Source organism: Bidens hawaiensis, unplaced genomic scaffold (genome assembly GCF_021521415.1).
Source record: "Bidens hawaiensis isolate Kalapana, Puna unplaced genomic scaffold, B.hawaiensis_p1.1 tig00038691_1, whole genome shotgun sequence".
Classification (NCBI taxonomy): Eukaryota; Viridiplantae; Streptophyta; class Magnoliopsida; order Asterales; family Asteraceae; genus Bidens; species Bidens hawaiensis.
In genome coordinates this window covers 157,708-179,622 of record NW_027496809.1, presented here as the reverse complement: position 1 = coordinate 179,622, position 21,915 = coordinate 157,708, and the positions used below count along the sequence as shown (strand labels likewise).

The 21,915-nt window shown below is 37.7% G+C and overlaps 2 protein-coding genes across 2 annotated transcripts; both read right to left on the bottom strand.

Moving 5' to 3' along the window:
- Positions 1–1,818: 1,818 nt before the first annotated feature.
- Positions 1,819–2,442, bottom strand: LOC143590618 (uncharacterized). The gene has a single exon (XM_077071042.1). The coding sequence runs from the start codon at positions 2,440–2,442 to the stop codon at positions 1,819–1,821; it is 624 nt and encodes a 207-aa protein (XP_076927157.1).
- A 1,902-nt stretch (positions 2,443–4,344) lies between these two features.
- On the bottom strand, positions 4,345–4,890 carry LOC143590616 (putative mitochondrial protein AtMg01250). The gene has a single exon (XM_077071041.1). It carries the CDS (start codon positions 4,888–4,890, stop codon positions 4,345–4,347), a length of 546 nt encoding a protein of 181 aa, XP_076927156.1.
- Positions 4,891–21,915: the final 17,025 nt, after the last annotated feature.

The window sequence follows — 21,915 nt, the reverse complement described above, 5'->3', positions numbered from 1 at the left end:
GTAATTTCTCATTTTAGTTGTGTTTTGTTTTTGACCTCTAGCTTCTTGCTAGTTGTGTCGTTTTATTGAAAGTTGCCGTTCGAAAAAAAAACAATAATAATTTTACAAAGAGTTTCTTCACAGCTACTTTCGGTTCTCAAATTAAATGCATGTTCTTAACATAGATTAATTTGGCATACGAGTTACATTATACATTGGTTCGGTTAATGCCATTTTCTTTAGTTATAAAGATTTATGATAACATGATGAACGTGAAAGAAGAAACATAAGGTGACCCCCATTAATATTTATTGAAAATCGATATAGTTACAATAACCCGAATAATCAAAATTTTGATTGAATTGTTAACCACTATATTCAATACGTCAATTGAATAGAAAAGAGGTTGTCGTTGTTACGTATAGAATGAATTGTTTACAGTTGTGTGAACATATATCGTTTTGGTAATTATTGGTATTGTTAGGTATAGTGTGTAGGTTGTATGCAATATGCAATTCTATATGTTTGGTTTTCTTAACAACTCAAACAACATACTTTTTTTATTATTGGTGTGGATTTTGTTTTAATATGTTTGTTATTATATATGCTATAACCCTAGCAATTTATATAAAACTATTAACTTGCATATAAACATAATACTTTATAAAGAAAATTATATCATACACAATTCATAAAATTATCACTTTTATTATTTGCATGAGCTATGTACAATTTTTAAAAACAGATATATATTACTAATGTATTTTTTATCCGTTTATTTATGTCTTGTCCTTAAAAAAATCATGTTTCAATGCATTTGTATATGTTTAAATGTTATGAGAATTCGTCTTTAAGTTAAGCCACATCTTACCACCCTCTTATCTCCAAACGCCGCCATCGACACAAAATGTGGGCGGTGGTAGAGGCAGTATTGTAATAATACGAGGTTAGTTTTATATGTGCAAAATTATATCACTTTTTATATTTATATTTACGATTACAATTATGAAAATTAGTTTTTATACATATATAATTTCTTTTTACATGTATGTAAATTTGTTATTACATAAATTTTACACATATGTAAACTTGTGATTTATATATGTAATCAAAATTTTATATATAACATATGGTAAACTAACCTCAAACAATGTTAAGCTATGAAAAATTAAAAAAAAAAACATGTTTGGTTATTATGAGTTCCTAAAAATTTTAACTTTTTTAAATATAAAATGATATTAACACTAATTATCTAAACCCTAAATATTACTATTATATATTACCATACACTCATATTAATGAACAATGACGATGATACATTCATATTAATGAACAATGACCTATAAACATACACAATATGTTCAAGCTTGTCTATAAATATAAAAAAAATACTAGTATAATATTGTATGGTATTTCGTTCAAAACTATCTTTGGATCACAAGTTTTCTTTTCCTTTCTTATAAATACGCACGTGTGTCATAATGGCAGTGGTGTTCCTAAGGTCATAACACTTGACATACCCTATTACCCAAGTTTGAATCCCCTACAGTGGTGTTACCTATATTTTAAAGCGTGCAAATAAACCAGGATTCAAACGTGAAATGCTAAGACCCCCAAAAGAAATATCTAAGAAAGACTTCAACAAACCACCAAAATAATTATGGCACAAGTTTTCTATAACAATAACAAAAAAGCATCTTAGATATTCAACTATTACTAGTTTACTACTATAACTTTTTTTTTTCCGAACTGTGAACTTTTATAAACAAATAACAGGAACACTGAAACATGCCTCCTCCACAATCTGGAGGAACCCCACCAACAAACCAAACCAAAAAACTACATGAAACTGAATTTACACCAATTCGACCACCCTATCGTTTTATATTTAGATCTATGTTTATACCAAAGAAAACCTAACGATTTTATATCTCCAATAATCTCTTCGATCTTCACCTCTTTTCCTTCAAACTTTTTATCATTCCTTGCTTTCCACAATCTCCAACACGCAATTACAACTATCCCGTGGAACGCCTCCTTCTCTCGGTTTCCGAGCCCCACACTATTGTACCACTCCAGCAAATCCCGAGCTGATAATCCAAAATTGGAATGGACCTTGCACCATCTTTTGATACTTTCCCAAACCATAGTAGCAATATAGCAACTTGAAGTAATAAGATCTATAGTTTCCTCTCCCGAATCACACAACAAGCACGATCGGTTCGAGATGAGAATATTTCTTCTTTCGAGAGCCTCTTTAGTTGGGTCCCGGTTCATCCCAGCCCTCCACGCATGGACAAGACATTTCGCCGGAACCCATTTGCACCAGTTTAACACAAAATTAACATTTGAATCCCTACTCTTCACTAAAAGCTTCTTTACCGAGCTAACCGAGAACTCCCCGCTCGAATCCCCCAACCACTTCCACTGATCCGGGCCTCCTAACCAAACCGCAGCTGCCATTATATGAAAACAACGCTCCCACTCAGCTCTTTCTACGGGCGCCGAGGGATTTTTAGACCACTCCCAAGTCCAACCAAGTTGATTTCCTTGGCGTCGTAATCTGTCAACAACTTTGCACTTCTTATTTTTTCTAGTTTATAAAGGTTAGGACATTCCATCTTCAAGCTGGTCTCCCCAACCCAAACATCCAACCAGAAGCATAAGTTTTTGCCATTTCCAATTAATCAACTGAACTAGTTTGCTACCAGCTAGGGAGACTTTATTCAACTCCTTAGCTATATTATTCCAAACCCCCGAAAACTTTTTATTACCCGGCACAAGACCCTCGCCCAACCTTTGTCAATTGATCTATGTCGAAAGGTCAATCAAAAACATTTATAAAATACCTTTACTAGCAAGGGAAAGTAAGGTGTCGAATCCACAGGGAATCAGTGGAAAGTGCTAATCAAGTTTAATGCTTTTTAATTAATTATTCTAGGGTGGACAAACGATGTCAAGCGGATTAAATAATGACTTGGTTGTAAACGATTTGAGAAAAGTAACCAAACTCCAGGTTTCAGGTTGTGAAGCAATCTAGACCAATTGATTAAACCTATTTGGAAAACTCGTTTGATTACACCTATAATCAAAAGACTAGATATTTGACATTACTGATTGATAGAACATAATCCGAACAATTGGTTTGGATGAATAATAACCTAATTGATTACCAGTTTTAAGGTTTGATAAATATAAGTGATTTAATGGCTAAAGATAAACGGGTCAATGACTCAAAGAACTTAATCCTAAAAGTTGATGACCACAAATCAATAAACTGATAAAATCACAAAACATTCATTACGAAAAACTGTTGAATGCATAAACAAACATTAAAAGGTTAATCAACCGAATGATTGATCAACTCTAGTTCCAATGTAAAGATTCAAATACCAAAAAGTCTTGCTTACAAACACAACCCTACTCCCGGAGATGGTCACGAAAGGTTTAGCCTTGCATCTTGATCTTGAATAGCTTCATTGATTGTTGCAAGGATGATAACATGGATGAGCATGATGATTGGAAGGTGTTATGATGGTGGATAATGACCTCCAAGAAGTGCCCAAACTGATAATGATTGAATGAATTCGACTCTAGGGTTTTTGGTCTTTAAATATGGAAGAAAATCACCAAAAATCCATTTTTAGTCAGACCAAACCGTAAGCTACGGTCTGGCCACCGTAAGCTACGGTCAGACCGTAGCTTACAGTCAAACCACTCTGCCTTACGGTCTGCCAACATAAATCTTATTTTCTTCATAGAATCTTCGTTTCAACTCCGTTTTCCTCCTCGTTTGCGGCCACATCTTTGTGTTTAAATTCTCTATCTTCTCATAGATCATCACTTTCATTTCCACTCCATCATGAATGCTCCAAATTAGCTTCTTTAAGCTCCGTTAAGCTCCTTTAAGCTTCACACACCTGTAACCACAAACACACTCAAAGTAATCGCGTTCACAATATATAAGTAATCAAAACATGACTTTACACACTTAATACACATATTTATACCCACACATCACCAATGAATAGAATTAATAACTTTTTTCCAAAGGCCATCTTTCTCTGTCTTATACCTCCAACCCCAGTTCGCCATAAGAGAAGTGTTGACACCTCTAAGGCTAGAGATGCCAAGCCCTCCCCTATCTTTAGGAAGCGTAACTCTATCCCAAGCCACCCAATGAATCTTTCTAACATTTGTTGTACCTCCCCAAAGAAATCTCTTCATGATCCCTTCCAATTTATCAACCACTTTACAAGGGACTTTGAAGAGAGAAAAATAATAAACCGGCAAGCTTTCTAACACCGATTTTATTAAAGTCACCCTCCCACCAATCGACAAAGTATGGGCTTTCCACTTCGCCAATCATTTTTTGAAAATATCGACAATACCGTTCCAATTGTTACTATTATTCATGTTGGCTCCAACTAAAATCCCAAGATGCTTGAAAGGAACCACACCAATATTGCACCCAATCTGACCCGCCATACTACTAAGCTCAGCCCCACTCACTTTGTAGCCAAATAAATAGGATTTATGGATATTAATTTTAAGACCCGAAAAGATGTGAAAACACCGTAAAATTCTCATCACGTTTTCAATATTCAGCTTAGACCATTCACCCATTATCATCGCGTCATCCGCATATAAAAGATGAGACACCACAGGCCCCCGTCTTGGAGTTTGAACACCTTTAAACAACCCAACCTCTATGGCTTTGGTAATCATATTGGAGAATGCCTCCATCACAATAAGAAACAAAAACAAAGAGATAGGATTGCCTTCTCTCATACCTTTAGAACAACGAAATTCAAACGTGAGGGACCCGTTTACCAGAACTGAGGACCTAGCCGAGGAGAGAATACCGAGAATCCAATTACACCAAACCTCTGGGAAACCCATTTGTCCCATAACTGAGACCAAGAAATTCTAGTTCACATTATCATATGCCTTTTCAAAGTCTATTTTCAAGAAAAAAGCTTTATAATTAACTTTCTCGACCCAAGTTATCAACTCATTAACAATAAGAGGTCCATCAAGGATGAATTTCCCCTTAAGAAAAGCCGATTGGGATTCTGAAATAACCGAACCCAACACCTTCTTCAAACAATTCGCTAACACTTTTGAGATAACTTTACTAATTACCCCTACCAAGTTGATAGGTCTATACTCGTTTAAATCAACCGGATCCAAAGTCTTCGGGATCAAGTGATGAAAGATGAGCTACACCCTTTATTAACCATGCCACTTTCATGGAATTTGGCCAAAATTTCCGAAAAATCAGCTGCAAAAAATTCCCAAAACTGTTTTATGAATCTAAAATTAAAGCCACCTGGGCCCGGAGCCCTATCTCCATCGCACCTGTTGGGCCTAGTTTTGTGGTTTGTACTTAATATAGTAATGTTGGGGATTGGGTTTTGGGCTTGTGTGTATGTGTTCTCGGTGGGCTTTTGGTTGTTTTGGCCGACATAGTTGGTTGTTATCCCTACATATAGTCATGTTATGTATAGGGTTAAATGTTGTTCATTCCTAGTATTGTGATCAAGTATTTGTAAGTGCTTAAGCACCCGACGTATTCAATAATATACGTGTGTTTTGAAGCAATCCTGTGTTATTTACTAATTCTTATTTGTGTTCTTGAATCACCGAGTGTTGGTATTCCGCACCAATACTCGTTTGGTTGATATCATATTGTAGTGATCCAGATTCGGGACTTACAATTGGTACCAGAGCCTTTGACGAATTCAGGCTCATTATTGTGATATCAACGATTCAAGAATATCACTTGCAAGGTGTTTTTCCGGTGAGGCAGTGTTAGGAGAAGAAGATTGGACTATTTTTGGATAAATATTGGATTTGACTTGGAAATTAAATCAAATCCCACTTTATTTGGAAAGTTGTTACAATTCAGTTGAGGTTTTTTTTGTGGTTTTCGTCCTCTATAGTTTTAAAAAAACAATAGTTGTCGGCTTCTCGTAGTTCTCGGTCAAAGAACTGGTCAACATTATAGTTCTCGGCCAATTCGTGTTCTCGGTCAAAGAGTTGGTCAACAAACTGTGTTCTCGGTCAAAGAACTGGTCAACATTATAGTTCTCGGCCAATTCGTGTTCTCAGTCAAAGAGTTGGTCAACAAACTGAGTTCTCGGTCAACCTTGGTCAATACCTGAGTTCTCGGTCAAAAGATTGGTTAACACTCTAGTTCTCGGTCAGCAACTGGTCAACGTTTGTGTTTTCGGTCTTCGTTCTCGGTTCAGATTGCTGTGTTGGGCCTGGACCATTAACCTGAACTATTTCTTTTAGTGGACCTTAATTTTATTTGGACTTGATTTAAAAAAAAATGGCCCAGTTAACTAATGACAACGGCTCAATCAACTAGTCACTTCACCAAGAACTTGATTCCATCATGGGCACTGCTACTCGCATACCCCGTTTATTATCCCACGAGGGGTTCAGTGAATGGAAATTCCGTTTCAAACACTATGCCAAGATGAAAGATTCGAAAATTTGTAGAAGCATTGTGAGGGGACCTCAAAGGATCACCTATCAAAGGGAGGGTTCAGACGAGGTTCTTGTAAAGCCGGTTGCTAATTATGATGATGATGATTTTGCTAAAGTTGAAGAAGATGAGAAAGCTCTTTCAACTCTAACCATGGCACTTTCACCCGAGATTGTCCTTCAGTTTAGAGAACTCCAAACAGCTAAGGATTTGTGGGCCGCACTGATAGAAGTTTATGAAGGAAATGAGGATATGAAGAGAAGTCGCCAAGATCTGCTGCGAAAAAAGTTCAATATGTTCAATCATGTTTTGGGAGAGACATTGGAATCCTAACTTCAAAGGTTCATATCTCTCGTAACTGAAATGAAAACTGCAGGAATCTTTCTACAAACCTCAGAAATTAACAACAAGTTGGTTAACTCTCTACCAAAAAATTGGGACATGAATGTTGCGGTAATCAAAAAGACCAAGGATCTTAACAGAATGAGTATGACTGAAATGATAGCCACCATTAAAGCTTGTGATATGGACGATAAGCAGCGGGCAATAAATCACGCCAGTTCTTACAGTGCTGTGGGATATAACGTTGCTTCTAACAATGCTCTCATGTCTCAAGATAGTTTTTCACTGTTCAAGCCTACTCAACAACCACCACAGGGAAACTTCCAGATGTTTTCATCCACCCTCGGTCAATTATCATCATCTAATTCACCTAATCCAGCTCCAGTATTTTTTACCAAATCGGGTCAGTCTACAAATGATTCTAGTAAAACCACTCCCAGTCTAAACTCCAGCCAAATTCCTACTATACCGAAAGAAACTCAAGAGAATATCGCTCTAATGGCGGGATTTATGAATTGTTATCATGCTTTTCTGGTCGGAGACTTGGTTCAACCGGTGGTTACTGCTGAACTAGATCAGATTCATCCCGATGATGTTGAGGAAATGGACATCTCGTGGCAAATTGCCATGGCAGTGTTTCGTGCCAAGAAGTTTACTAAGAGAACGGGTAGGAACAATTGGAACATGCCTAATAACCAAAAGGTGGGTTTTAATAAAGAGACCCTCAGATGCTACAACTGTCACGAGCCGAGTCATTTTACTCGTGAATGCACTAATCCAGCTAAGGATGGAAATACAGAAAGGGCATTGGTTCCAGTTGGGAATGCTCGGGGTGAAGTTGGAAGCAATTCTGGAAATGGTGAAAGAGGTATGGTTGCTCAAACGTTCTCGTGGGAAGGTCAGATGGCTGCGCTTAACATTGGAAGTCAAACTGCAAATTTCACAACATCTGAAGATTCTGAAGAGAAAACATTGCTAAGGAGAAGGTCAAGGAGCTCCAGTTTGCATACATGGCGTTCACTTCTCCGGATTCATCTGATGTACGTTTTCAACCATGTTCTTTAAATTGTGGTGAGAAAATAGAAATGTATAAACTTCACAATAACAGTCTAAGCAGATATATGGAAAGAATAAAATCAGAAAATTTTAAACTTAAGAAAAATGAAAAGGGTTTTCTAGACAAAATAGAATCTCTTAACAAAGACATTAAAAAACTTAAGTCTGATTTTAGCATAAAGAGTTGTCACCATCTTGATGCTAAACAAGAAATCGCAGAATTGACTGCTAAACTAGAAGCTTCTAAGTTAGAAATCTTAAATCTAACTAGCAAGTTTGAAAAGGCTGAGTTTAATTTTAAAAAATTAGAAGGTTCCAGTAAAGTCGTCAACTCAATGATTGAAAACCAACTGTGGTGGAAATAAAATGAAGGTAAAGGGATAGGATTCAGTCAAGTTCCCCCACCATACAACCACAATTATGTCCACACTCCTGTCACCAAAGAACAGGAAGAAAAGATAAAGGACTTGAAGTATGGTAAACAAGATTAGGGTGAGGGGACCGGTTCTGCAAATACCGGTCCATCTACTTCAAGTATGAATGATTCTAATGTGTCTATTTCATGTGCAGAAAAAGTAATTGTGAAGGAGTGGACTGATGAGGATGACGACCCTAGCTTTGATTTTGATAATAATTTTGTTTCTAATGTTTCTTTAGAACTTCCTGTTTTGAATTCTGTTATTCCGACTGTTTTTTTTGGGCTATGTTTTAAAGAGCAAGGATACTTGTGTGGTTGATTCGGTTGAAACTTTAAACTCTAATAATATGGTCTCTAATATAAACAAAATTTCTAAAAATTCAAAAACATCAGAAAAATATGTTGCACCTAAGTTTGTCAAGGAGGGATGCTCCAATTACAAACAAGGTGATAGTTTTAAAAGGGGTGACATGAATCCTCGCAAATCTAAGCAAACTGGTCCACACAACCAGTCCAGACAAGGAGTTGCCCAGAATGAATTTTTCATAAAACGTCATACATGTTTTAACTGTGGCACTCCTGGTTATATTGCTAGAAACTGTCCACATCGTCCGTACATTCCCTACTACGGATTTCATCAAAGGGATATGCCTTATGTGCCTCGTAATACATGCAGACAAGGATTCAAGCATTATCCAGCTAGTTCCCTTGACGATGATTGGAATCGAAACAAATATGGCGAGTTTAGTCCTCATCAGACCAAACCGAACAGATACAACAAAATAGTCAGAAAAATTGTTTCAAATTCAAATATAAAAACTAAGGCCAAGTCCAGATAGGAGAAACGGGCGGATTCGTCTTCTCCCACGTCCAATTCACCTGAGGTTACGACAACCATTCGTACATATAACTTCAAGTCTCACAGACATAGATGGTTGCCTAAATCTTCGGCAAAAGATTCAACAAAATCTATTTTTGATTATCAAAAGGATATGTCATGGCAATTCGTGACAACTGTAGACGAATCAGGGTCACCTAGTGTAAGTATGGACTGGGTACCAAAGTCTAACTAATCCCGCGTTTCGTGCAGGGACAACTATGGAGGAATATCATCAGACCTTGGTATGTTGATAGTGGCTGTTCCAGGCACATGACAGGAGATATTACCCAGCTACAAAACATTCAAACATTTAATGGTGGGTATGTTTCCTTTGCGGGAGGAGAGAAAGGAAAGATCACTCAAAAGGGTACTGTAAGTAACGGTGTTTTAAATTTTAAAAATGTTAATTTTGTTCCAGAATTGAAGCATATTCTTTTGAGCATGTCACAAATTTGTGACAAAGATTTTTCAACTCATTTTACTAAAAAGGAGTGCTTAATTCTGAAACCTGCTATAATCATATCAGAAGAATGGATTCTTGTTCGATCACAACGAAAAGATATTGCTTATGTGATCGACATGAACAAAAATGTTCCTGACGAAATAACCTGCTTGTTTTCAAAAGTGTCAGAACATAATGCGATGCTTTGGCATCGTCGGCTTGGTCATGCTAATATAAAAAATCTAAATCGTCTTGCTAAAAACAACTTAGTGCGTGGCTTACCGATCAAGGATTTTGTGACTGTTGAAAAATGTGTTGCGTGTGCTTTGGGTAAACATCATCGAAAATCTCATAAGCCTAAGTTAATTAATACCATCTCGTCAGTTTTCAGTTACTTCATATGGACCTCTTTGGGCCGGTTCATGTCTTAAGTTTGTCTCGTAGCTCTTATTGTCTTGTTATTACCGATGACTACTCACGTTTTACATGGGTATTTTTCTTGTCAAATAAGAGTGAAACTGCAGATCTGATCAAGAAGTTTGTGGTGTTAATGGAGAATCAATTGAATCTAAAGCTGAAAGGAATCCGTTGTGATAATGGAACGGAATTCAAGAATGCAGTTCTGAATCATTTCTGCTCAGAAAAGGGGGTGCTTCGTCAGTACAGCGCTCCGCGAACACCTCAACAAAATGGTGTCGCTGAAAGAAGAAACAGAACTCTAATCGAGGTAGCAAGAACGATGTTATGTGACTCTAAACTGCCACTGTTTTTCTGGGTAGGAGCCATTAATACGGCCTGTTATGTTCAGAATCGGGTGATAATCAACAAATCTAAGATGAAGACTCCGTATGAAATTGTTTATGGTCATCAACCCACTGTCGCACATTTCAGAGCCTTCGGGTGTCCGTGCACCTTACTAAATCTAGAAACCACTCCAAAGTTTGGGGTCGCGGCAGATGAGTGTTACTTCGTTGGATATGCAGGAAATACAACATATAGGGTCTACAACAAGTCAACCAAGCAGATTCTAGAGTCTTATGAAGTTCGTTGGTTAGAAGAAAATGAGACTGACGCCCGTGTTGGTCCCGATTGGTTATTCGATTACAATGAATTCTTCAAGCCCTTCAATGTATTTCCAGTCATCAACACAGACTCTCAAGGTGGTCCCACTGTGGAAGTTACACAAGACAGTTCTCAGTCACTGTCTCATATTTCTCCGCTACTGGATGATGAAGCTACTGAGCTGACCAATGTTTCGATCACAACCGATAATCCTCCCAAACAATCTTCAGAGACCAATTGTTCACCAATCTTGTCTGAAAATACTGCAAATGTGGAGGGGGAGAGTTCCGTTCGTCAGATATTCGGGAGCACACTGTTTCCCGACTCCATTCCAGATGAATACGTTGCAGGCACCTCGTACTCTCACAGTACAGCAACGTCTGGCTGGAAAAACCCCCTTACTGATTCCAGAGATAACGTAACAAATCTTCAACCTAACAGTGATGTTTCCGATCATCTAATTCCATCAAGAATCCAAAAGAATCATCTGATTGAAAACATCATAGGTCCCATTGAAGCAAGCGTGTCCACCAGTAGTCAGACCGGACACATAAACAGTTGTATGTTTTCTTGTTTCATATCTCAAATCGAGCCAAAGAATGTTGAGATGGCCCTTCAAGAACCTAGTTGGGTTGATGCTATGCATGAAGAACACAATCAGTTTGATAAGTTGAAGGTATGGAGATTGGTTAAACTGCCGGAAGGAAAGAAAGCTCTTGATACAAGATGGGTTTTTAGAAACAAGCAAGATGACACCGGGGTTATTGTTCGAAACAAGGCACGACTGGTAGTTCGCGGGTTTCGTCAGGTTGAAGGGTTAGATTACACAGAGGTCTATGCTCCAGTAGCTAGACTTGAGGCAATTTGAATTTTTCTGGCATATGCATCGTATATGGGGTTCACAGTATATCAGATGGATGTTAAAACAACGTTTTTGTATGGTGAAGTCAAAGAAGAGATTTATGTTGATCAACCTCCGGGTTTCGTTGATTCCAAGAAACCACATCATGTCTACAAGTTAGACAAGGCCTTGTACGGGCTACATCAGGCTCCAAGAGCATGGTATGCTACACTGACCGCACATCTTTTTGATCACGGTTACAAGCGTGGAACGATTGATCAAACCCTGTTCCGGAAAACTGTCGGAAAAGACTTGATTCTGGTCCAGATCTATGTTGATGACATTATCTTCGAATCCACTAGTGCTGAATTGTGCAAAGAATTTGAGGGTGTAATGAAGAAAAGATTTGAAATGAGTTCCTTGGGTGAAATGACAACATTTCTGGGTTTACAGGTTCGCCAAAGTCCGACAGGAATTTTGTTGGATCAAGGAATGTATGTTGAAGATATGCTGGCTAAGTTTGAACTTCAAGACTCCAAGAGTGCTAATACTCCAATGGCAGAAAGACCGCTATTGCCATCTGATCCTGAAGGGAGTCCCGTAGATCAAACATACTATCGATCGATGATCGGGTCTCTGATGTATCTCACAGCTAGCCGTCCTGACATAATGTTTGCAGTCTGCCAATGTGCTCGCTTCCAGGCTAATCCTAAACTCTCTCATTTAATTTCTGTTAAACGTATTTTTAGATATCTAAAGGGACAACCGAAGTTAGGTCTTTGGTATCCCAAACAATCAGAATTTGATCTTTATGCTTTTTCTGAGCAATTATGGTGGATATGACATTGACAGGAAATCCACGTCAGCCGGTTGCCAGTTTCTCGGAGATCGCCTAATCTCATGGCAGTGTAAGAAACAACAAACAGTGTCCACCTCGACAGCCGAAGCAGAGTATGTTGCCGCATCCGCTTGCTGTTCTCAGGTCATCTGGATGCAAAACCAGTTGCTGGATTACGGTTTGGAATTCTTGACACTCCTATTTTATGTGATAAGGATGCGGCCATTGCTATTGTGAAAAACCCAGTCCAACATTCTAAAACCAAGCACATCGATATTAAAATTCATTTTATTCGTGACTGTTTCGATCGGAAATTAATTCATCTTGAACAAGTCCACACCGACAACAACGTGGCGGATTTATTTACAAAACCGGTCGGAACAGCAAAATTTAATGTGCTTGTGAGTTTTCTTAAAATGCTTCGTTTCGAGGATTGAGTCTTTTTGGGGATAAATTTGTACATATTGGTTTGTTTTTTCACAAATTAGGGGGTGAAAAATAAAAAAAATAGTGTATGTGCGTTGAAGAAAAATCAAAAAGAAAAAAATAGTGTGTGTGCGTTGAAAAATCAAAATGTCAAAAATAGTGTGTGTGCGTTGTTTTTTTATTAAAAAAATTTCAAGATTCATTTTCGCTTAAAATTATGTCGGCTGCTCAAGTTTGAAGGACATATAGTTGTATATGGTTGGTCCGGTGTTCTACTTGTAGTTTCACAGGATAGCCATTTACCTAACGGCTGAAAGCACCCGGGGCGATTATGATGTGTTTTTGTGTTTTGTATTCTTTCACTTAAAATTATGTCTGTAACTCTGAGCTGGAAGGACATGTGTTTTCATGCATGTTTGGTCCGTATAACCACTTGTGGTTATAATGGATAGCCATTTACCTGAAGGCTTAAAGTGACCGGGGTGACTGAATTCTTAACACGTGTGTTTTAGTTAACTCCCAGGGAAGTGATATTACTATTCAGTTAATGGCTTTTAGAAGCTTTAAAATATTTTCAAATGAAAATTGATCCAACCTTTGGAAAGTGATAGATAAATTGTTTCTGTGTGCCTAACGGGTGATGTGATTAAGCTTAAAAGGCTATAGAACAGTCATTGATGTGTATGGTAGCTTTCCATGATGCGTAAATGTTAAAGTGATATAAACTAAATTTGCTAAACTTAATGTGGAGATTCATTTTGAAGACATGTGCATGTCTCCAGATACATCTCTCCGAATGATAGGCAGAAAAGCAATTACCCTGTCATACACGAGCCCGTTAGTGTCTTGATCACCAAAAATATTGTACCGTAAAGCTATTATTATTATTACTAAAAAAAGAAAATAAAATTATGATCGCATTTATTTATTTATATTAAAGTTATTTGATAATCAAGGCTTAAAGGGTCAAACTAAAACTACAGATATGGGGGCACACAAGTAAGTCCTGTCATGTCTCGAATGAAAGGCCTGTCAGTTTACTGGCATTAAGTCCAACGTTTAACCTTAAAAAAACCAAGCCTGCTTTATATAAAATTTTTGATCAAGCACTAGGGGGTTGGAGTAAAATTGGGGTGATCTGGGGAAAGCCAAACGCTTTGAGAAGAGATAGGAGGCATCACAGGTCCATGAGTGATGTCCATCTAAGCTTTATATCTAACTGAACCTTAATCATATCACTGATGCGATGAAAAATCATGCTAAGTATGGGATACACGCTATCAATCTGTCTCTAAATGTCATAATAACGCTGAACATGAATCTTTGTGATAGCCTCTTAAACGATATGATTCCATGTTCGGATCTTTTCATGAAAAGGCGGCAGTTTTAATAAGAACTGAAATTTGATCCCGACTTCAAAAATAAAGGGAATTGTCTTACTTTTGTGTGGATTTATTTTTTTTGTTTTAGTTTTAATTTTATTTTGTTCTATCTTGTATAATTTTAAGGTTTCCTCGAAATCACTCTCCTCGAAACGTTCTTTGATAATCTGGCCTTTCAACTTGGGCTTTTCTCTGTTGGGTTTCTTAAATCTTGTTGGGTCTCTCAACTCCTTAATAATCTGGTTGTCAACTGGGGCCATTCATGGGCCCAAAACTCTCATTTAGTTCTCGACCCGGGTTAATCTTTTATAATGCAATTTAACAAATGTTCAGTATCATTTAACAATTCACCAAAGATCTTATCTCTTTCAAGCATCTAAGCCGAAAACTCCTCTCGTCTCTTCTAATCATCTTCAAAGTTTATTTCATTGCTTAACAGGTACCGAACGAGGATGATTTGGGATTCATGTACTGACAGTGGATTGACTAAGGCTACTGTAACCTGATTTGTTCGATAACTTGTTTATTTAGGAATTCCGGTGGTTATTTTTGGGTTAGATTAAGGGTTTTCGGTTGAGTTTTTATAAAATGTTGCAGGTTTAATGGTGGCTTTTTAGGGATCTCAGTGGGTTAAAGAAGGTTACACGAATTCCAAGGTGGAATCCAAAGGGGTTCTCTGTCTTCAGCTGGCAAGGAGTTCTCGGGTTGACTTTCATTGACCGAGAACTCCCTATCATGGCAGATAACTACGTTCTCGGTCAGATCTTGACCGAGAACTCCTGCTCTTGGTTAAATGTTGACCGAGAACCTCAGTTCTCGGCTAACTTTCATTGCTATTGTTGACCGAAAACGCATTGGTTTGACCAAGATCCCTCCTACTGGGCTTTATACTCGCTGACTGGGCCCAAAATTACACAGTATTCTGTACTTGGGCCAATTAATACCTTTTGGTCAGTCAAATGTGTTTTCTTTGGGCTTGTACTTTTTTAAGTCCTCTTCTAATTATGAGAACTGTTAAACACTATCAAGCCAATATACTTGATATCTAACTTGATAAGTTTGGTGCAGATATGGCTGGTCAAAACTCGTTATAGTTTGTGGATACTCATAATATAGCTGGCCACTTGTATGATCCACCAATGGCTCACAAGGAATTCAAGTCAATGATAGTCAGACTCAATACCTGCAGGATCTCTCATGCTCTTCGGGAGAATCCTGTCATTTGCAAGAAGATGATTACTGATTTCTGGAACAATGCAAAGATCAATTCACAAGGGGCAGATGGAGTTATTTCAATCGACTCCAAAATACAGACGAAGCCGGTTATTGTTACTGAAGCCATTATCAGATAGGTACTTTTGTTTGGGGATCAATCCGACTATCCAACAGAGTACTCTACTGCTGAAGTTACTGAAGTTCTTACAAGAATGGGTTACGAAGGTACCTATCCACCAGCAATCAAGAAGTTGTTTCACCCTTACTGGAGATACCTACTGCACACGTTCTTTACATGTATCTCGGGAAGAAAGGGAGGCTCATATGAGATCAGTCACATCCAAATGTCTGCCGTTGCAGCTCTGATCATGGATTGGAATTACAACTATTCCAAATTCGTTATCAATGAAATGATGAGCAATCTAAGGGCAAAGAAGAAGGAGATGTTCTTGATGTATCCAAGGTTCTTGCAGATGATTTTTTTTTCTCATTACACCAACCTGGTTAAATCTGTTGAGACCTTAGACATGAAGTATGGGACCCAATTCCTTTGGATTAATGAAGCAGTCAAGGAAGGGAGCCAAAGTGATGTATAGGGGATTAAAACCCCTAGTAAAATTCGGTCGTTTTGCTGAGAACGAAGCTGAGCCTGTCGTAGCTCAGGTTGCTGACGAGCACGTGGCGCCCGCTCAACCACGTGTTGCAACATTTGAAATTTCAGATGATGAAGAAGATGAAGAGGAACACCGCGAATCAGTCACTCTTACTGAAGATGAAAGAATGAAAGCTATTGAAGCTGCTAAACTATTATTTCAGTCAACTGCTTTGAAGCCTCCTTAGACAGTTATTGAAGACATTGAGGAAGATTATGTTGAAGAACCGGCTGCTGATCTCATTCATCGTAAACGAAAAAAGGATGATTTGAGATCCAGCGAGTTGGACAGTGAAGTCAAAACAACCATCATAGCATCAACACCAACACCAACACCAACACCAACATCAGCACCAACATCCATACCAGCATCAGAATCAACACCCATACCAGCACCAGAATCATCTATCAAACCCGTTGCGGAACCATCTTTCCAGGAGTTGCTGACTAGTGATTTTGATTTTGAGACATAAATTCCATGCTCAAACCCCTCAGATAAAGTTGCTCAAATCCTTGCTATGCAGGAGAACTATTTTCAGAACAAGGGAAAAGGAGTGGTTCTTGAGAACGCTCCTGTGGATGTTCAGGCACTACAACGACGAGTCTTTGAACTCGAGAAGGATTCAGTGATTAAAGATGTCCTTATTCAGGAACTTGAGGCTAGCAACTCAGATAAAGACTCCAAGATTAAAGAGCCGCAGTCCGGCATGGGAGGTTTAACAACAATGTATCTCGATCTCCAACAAAAGCTAGTTCAGAAATTTGGAGATGAGTTCAAAAGTAATGAAGATATGGTATATCAAACTCCCACTGCTGATCAAGACAAAGATTCTGATGTTCGTCCAGACGATAACATTGGTGTTAGTCGACAAGAGGAATCAGAGTCTCTAAAGCAATACTTGGATGCACCATCTTTCACAAAAGAAAAATCTGACAGAATTAAAAAGAAACTACTTGAAAAGGGAAAGAAGAAGCTGCTGGTAATGAAGAACTCAGATCAGAATGTTGTATCTTCAGATCACCCAGAGAGATATGTTGTTACGCTTCAAAATGGATTCTCTGATAAATACGGTGATCGATCTGGAGTTTTATTCTGGGGTTTCGATGCAGATAAGAATATGTGGTGGGTTAAGAGAAAGTCAGGAACAATGGAGTATTATAAAAAGATGAAAGACTTTGGTTCTTGGACTAAAGTTGATTTGAGTGACTTAATAAATGCTCCATTTACAAATCCATCAAATGACAAGCGGGGCTCAGATTTTTGGGAATTTTTGAAAAGACAAGTTGATCGAGGCTTCCCAAATATGAAGACTGCCGAGTCATTTTTGAAGAAAGCTAAAGGAGTTCAAGATCCGAGGACATGGAAAACAATGGTGAATGTAATGTGGCCTCCCACAAAGAAAGCTACTTACATTCCCGTACCAGATGCCATTCCCGATGGTACGTTGGATAACATGAGATTCTGGTTCTGTGATTCTTTTACTGCCACAGCTGTTGTCAAACTACAAAAGGGGAAGGGTCAATACCGTTTTGTTGACCCTAAGGATTTGTTGAAATTTCATGAGAAGGATATCAAGACGCTCAGCACGTTTCAGATTGTTGCTGATGGTATTTTTGAAACAGTCGCCAAAGAATACACACGCATGGTAGCGTCTATCATCAATAACAAGTTTTGGGCTGGAGGGTTGAAGGATGCGGATATTGATTACATGGAGCAAGATTAAAAATAAAGCTACAAACCAAGGGGGAGATTGTTGGGCCTAGTTTTGTGGTTTGTACTTAATATAGTAATGTTTGGGATTGGGTTTTGGGCTTGTGTGTAAGCCGAGAACACTTATGTGTTCACGGTGGGCTTTTGGTTGTTTGGGCCGGCATAGTTGGTTGTTACCCCTATATATAGTCATGTTATGTATAAGATTAAATGTTGTTCATTCCTAGTATTGTGATCAAGTATTTGTAAGTGCTTAAGCACCCGACGTATTCAATAATATACGTGTGTTTTGAAGCAATCCTGTGTTATTTACTAATTCTTATTTGTGTTCTTGAATCACCGAGTGTTGGTATTCCGCACCAATACTCGTTTGGTTGATATCATATTGTAGTGATCCAGATTCGGGACTTACAGCACCCAAAAACCGCTTCCTTGATTTCTTCAATAGAGAACTTAGAGATCAAATAGGCAGCATCCCCACCAGAAAGCTTCTTCAAATCATTACAAATAAGGGGCGGTCTATCCAAAATTTCTTCTTTGAATCTATTTTTGAAAAAACTTAACACTTCTTTCTTAATACTTTTAGGCTTATTACACCATTCCCCGTTAATGACCAGACCTGGAATCGAGTTTTTTCTCTTCTTATTGTTAATAAAGCTATGAAAGAAAGTTGAGTTTTCATCTCCCAAGGAAGCGCATCACTTTTGCTCGTTGCCTAATATCTATTACCTTTAATTCAGACAACTCCGAGAGTTCTTTAAGACATTCTATCCGGATCCATTCTTCTTATTACAAGTCGTTAATCTCCAATTTAGCATCCAACTTTTCCATATCATTCTTCAGATTTTGTTCCTTTTCTCCTTCTTCTATTTTGATCTTTCCCCACCATTTCTTGATCTCACTCCTAAGAAGCCTAAACTTCTTAACCAGAGCCAAGTCGGGAGGTCCAACCGACTGAAAATTGCTGCAAGCCACCCTAACCACCTCATCAAAATCCTTTCTCTCAAGCCACAAATTAAAGAAACGGAATGGTCGATGACCAAAGTTAACATCATTAAAAATCAACACCAGTGGTCTATGATCAGACCACAACCTAGGTAGCACTCTGAGACAGGCGTTAGGCCAAAGGTTTACAACACTTTGCCTAACCAGAAATCTATAAATCTTACTCAACTTTTTACCCACCGAAAAAGTGAATTTACCCCCTTTCATAGCAAACTCAACCAGGTTATTCTAAAAAATAAACGAATTGAAATTTCTAGCGCACACCGGATTGAATCTAGAGTTTCTCCTTTCCTCGGGAAATCTAACAACATTAAAATCACCAAGTAAAATCCACATACATGGAAACCTTTCTATAAGGTTCGAGATACTATCCCACGCCCTCTTTTTGTCTGTCGTCCCTTGAGGAGCATACATGTTGACGATACATACTGGCTCGCTACACCCTTTTAATTCGTCTTTGATAAAGAGAAAATTTCTCACCTTAATTGAAACCATAGGACTAAATAAGGACCGATCCCATATACTAAGAAGGCCCCCAGACCTACCTGAAACCCCCACAAAATCCATCCCGAAGTGCGAGCTGTTCCAAAAATTAGCCACTTTCTTATCATCTAAATCAACCGCCAAAGTTTCCTGGATTGCTATAAACGAAACATTTCCTTTAATGTTTACTGATAAGAAATTCATTGATTAACCTCTTCAACTCCTTCTCCCATAATAGTGTCTCTCACCAGATCTGTCAAACAACTTATCTCTGCACCTACCGAAGTTTCCACTGTAATGGTGGCTTCAACTTCTTTCAAAATATCTTCTTGATACATGCTCTCTTTCATTATTGCTTCTTCCTGTCTTTTCTCTTTAACAAGATCTCCTTTATCTTGAGCCTCCTCCTCAAAGGCCACCCTACCAGCTTCCTTGGAAATACGCATATGCACGTCTCTCGATTCTTCATTAAATTTATTGGAAGAATCAAGAAACCCTTTTGTCTTCTCGGCCGACCTTTCATCATTATCTTCTCCTAATTCCGGTGTACTCCCAGACCCCATATTTTCCGACCCCTCTCCATTGGTCCGAACATCATTCTGTGTTGGAGCATCCACTCTTCCAACACATTCAGCTTCCCATACACCCAGTTCTTCCGAAACCCAAACCCTATACGCCTTATGTCTCCAATTTATCTTAATTTCTTCCATGACTCTTTTACCGTCCCCAACCAAAACACCGACACAGTCAATCGAAAGATCCCCATTGTTCCAAGTAATCTGTGATTCGTGTACCACTTTACCTATCTTAGCCCTCACCATGTTAAAGACTTTTTCTTCCGACAGGTGAAGAGGTACTCCTATAATTCGAAGCCAAACTATCCCCTGAAACGAAAGTGATTGCCCTTTCCATTCATCTAGTTTATAGAACCAACTAGCCCATACCTCTTTGTTCTTTAAAAAATTTTTAGCCGAGGCTACATCGTCGAAGGATAACAAAATATGTAACCCACCAATGTAGTGAATACTAAAGACAAAAAATTTATGCTTTCAAAAGATGCTCTTTCAGCGATCTAAGAACCTCAAAATTTATAGCCACCGCCACCAATGCACTTTGATGAAGGTGTTCAAATGCATTAATCTCTGCCGGAATATCGATCTCCATACCCTTAATCTCTCCCCCAGAACCACCTACGCATGCATCTTTATACGATTTCCTTATAAATCGGGATTGAAGATTATCCATCTTATGAATTTCAACCTCTGGAAACCTTCCAGGAGGTCTTTTCTCCACTTGAGAGTTCATTGAACCATTATTTTTTGCCTCCTCTTGCCTCTTCTTAGCATTCTCTCCCGCGAACAACGCCACCTTAACAAATAGTTTGTTTTCCCCCATCTTCAATTGATTAAGATTGGCTGCCATGGACTTAATATCTTTGACATTAGCGAATGAGATAAATCCAAAGCAATTACCATTTTTATCCCTCTTCCTAGCAACGTAAACATCACTGACTGACCCAAATTCCCCGAAGAATTCCGACAACTCCTTCCGACTACAAACCTCCGGGAGATTAGATACGAAGAACCTCACCGGTTTCTCATGCCTACTTCTCTCTTCTTGCTGCCATTTTTTTCTCTGAACTTCTTCTGTCTTCTATCACCTCTTCCCATCCATCTTCAAGAGGCCTTTGAGAGCTCTCCCCGTCCATTTTTTAGTTGATATAACTATGATAGTACCCGTGTTACACACGGGTTGAAATTAAATAAAGAACAAAATCAATAGAGACAACCATAAAATTTTATAAATAGACAACCATATATTAACATTAGGATGGCCTAAACAAACTATTAGAGAGTAACATTGTCAAATAAAAAGTTAATAGTTACATAAACTTGTCTATATTAGCAAAGTTATGAAAATAATTAAATCGTATTATCCCGGTATGAACTTCAAAATTTTCCGTCCAAAAACAAAAGCATTTTGCAATAGAACCTGAAAAACAAAATAAACCATGCAACCTGATTAATTAAGTATTAAACTAAAATGTTAATGTATTTCATAATGAGTTTATTTTAACATTAATATCTAGAAAATTATGTAAAACTAAAAACAAAATGTGTGAATGTAATAACTACCATATAAATATAGACAATCATAAAATTTCACAATAAAACATTTAGAAAATCATAAAATTTAACATAACTTTATAACCACAATCTTAGAAATTCATATGCTTTTTTTTAAATAAAAAAAATGCAACAAACTGGTCATCAAAATCATAATATTTTTTCACTGTCATAGTAAACACACATAATAAACATAACTTAGTAACCAAACTATTGATCATTCATATTGTCTTAATATACACTTAAAATAAGACAAACTAAATATACACATAAAAAGGAGAGACCGAAAGAAGATCTAAACATGTCGAAGTCAAATTTACCAACCATAAACTTCTTCAAAATTTCACCAAAAAAGCAAATTACCTTCACAACTTGACAAACAAAATAAACGATTATAGAAGTTTATTATATGTTTTTGGAAGTTTCTACTTAAGAACTAAACTAATGACTTAAATAGAAAACACAAAGTAAACAATGAAAGTAAAAACTAGAGTAATCAACTACATAACTAAATTATTGGTGTTACCTTAATTTTATCATTAGATTTAAAAGAGTTTGGAA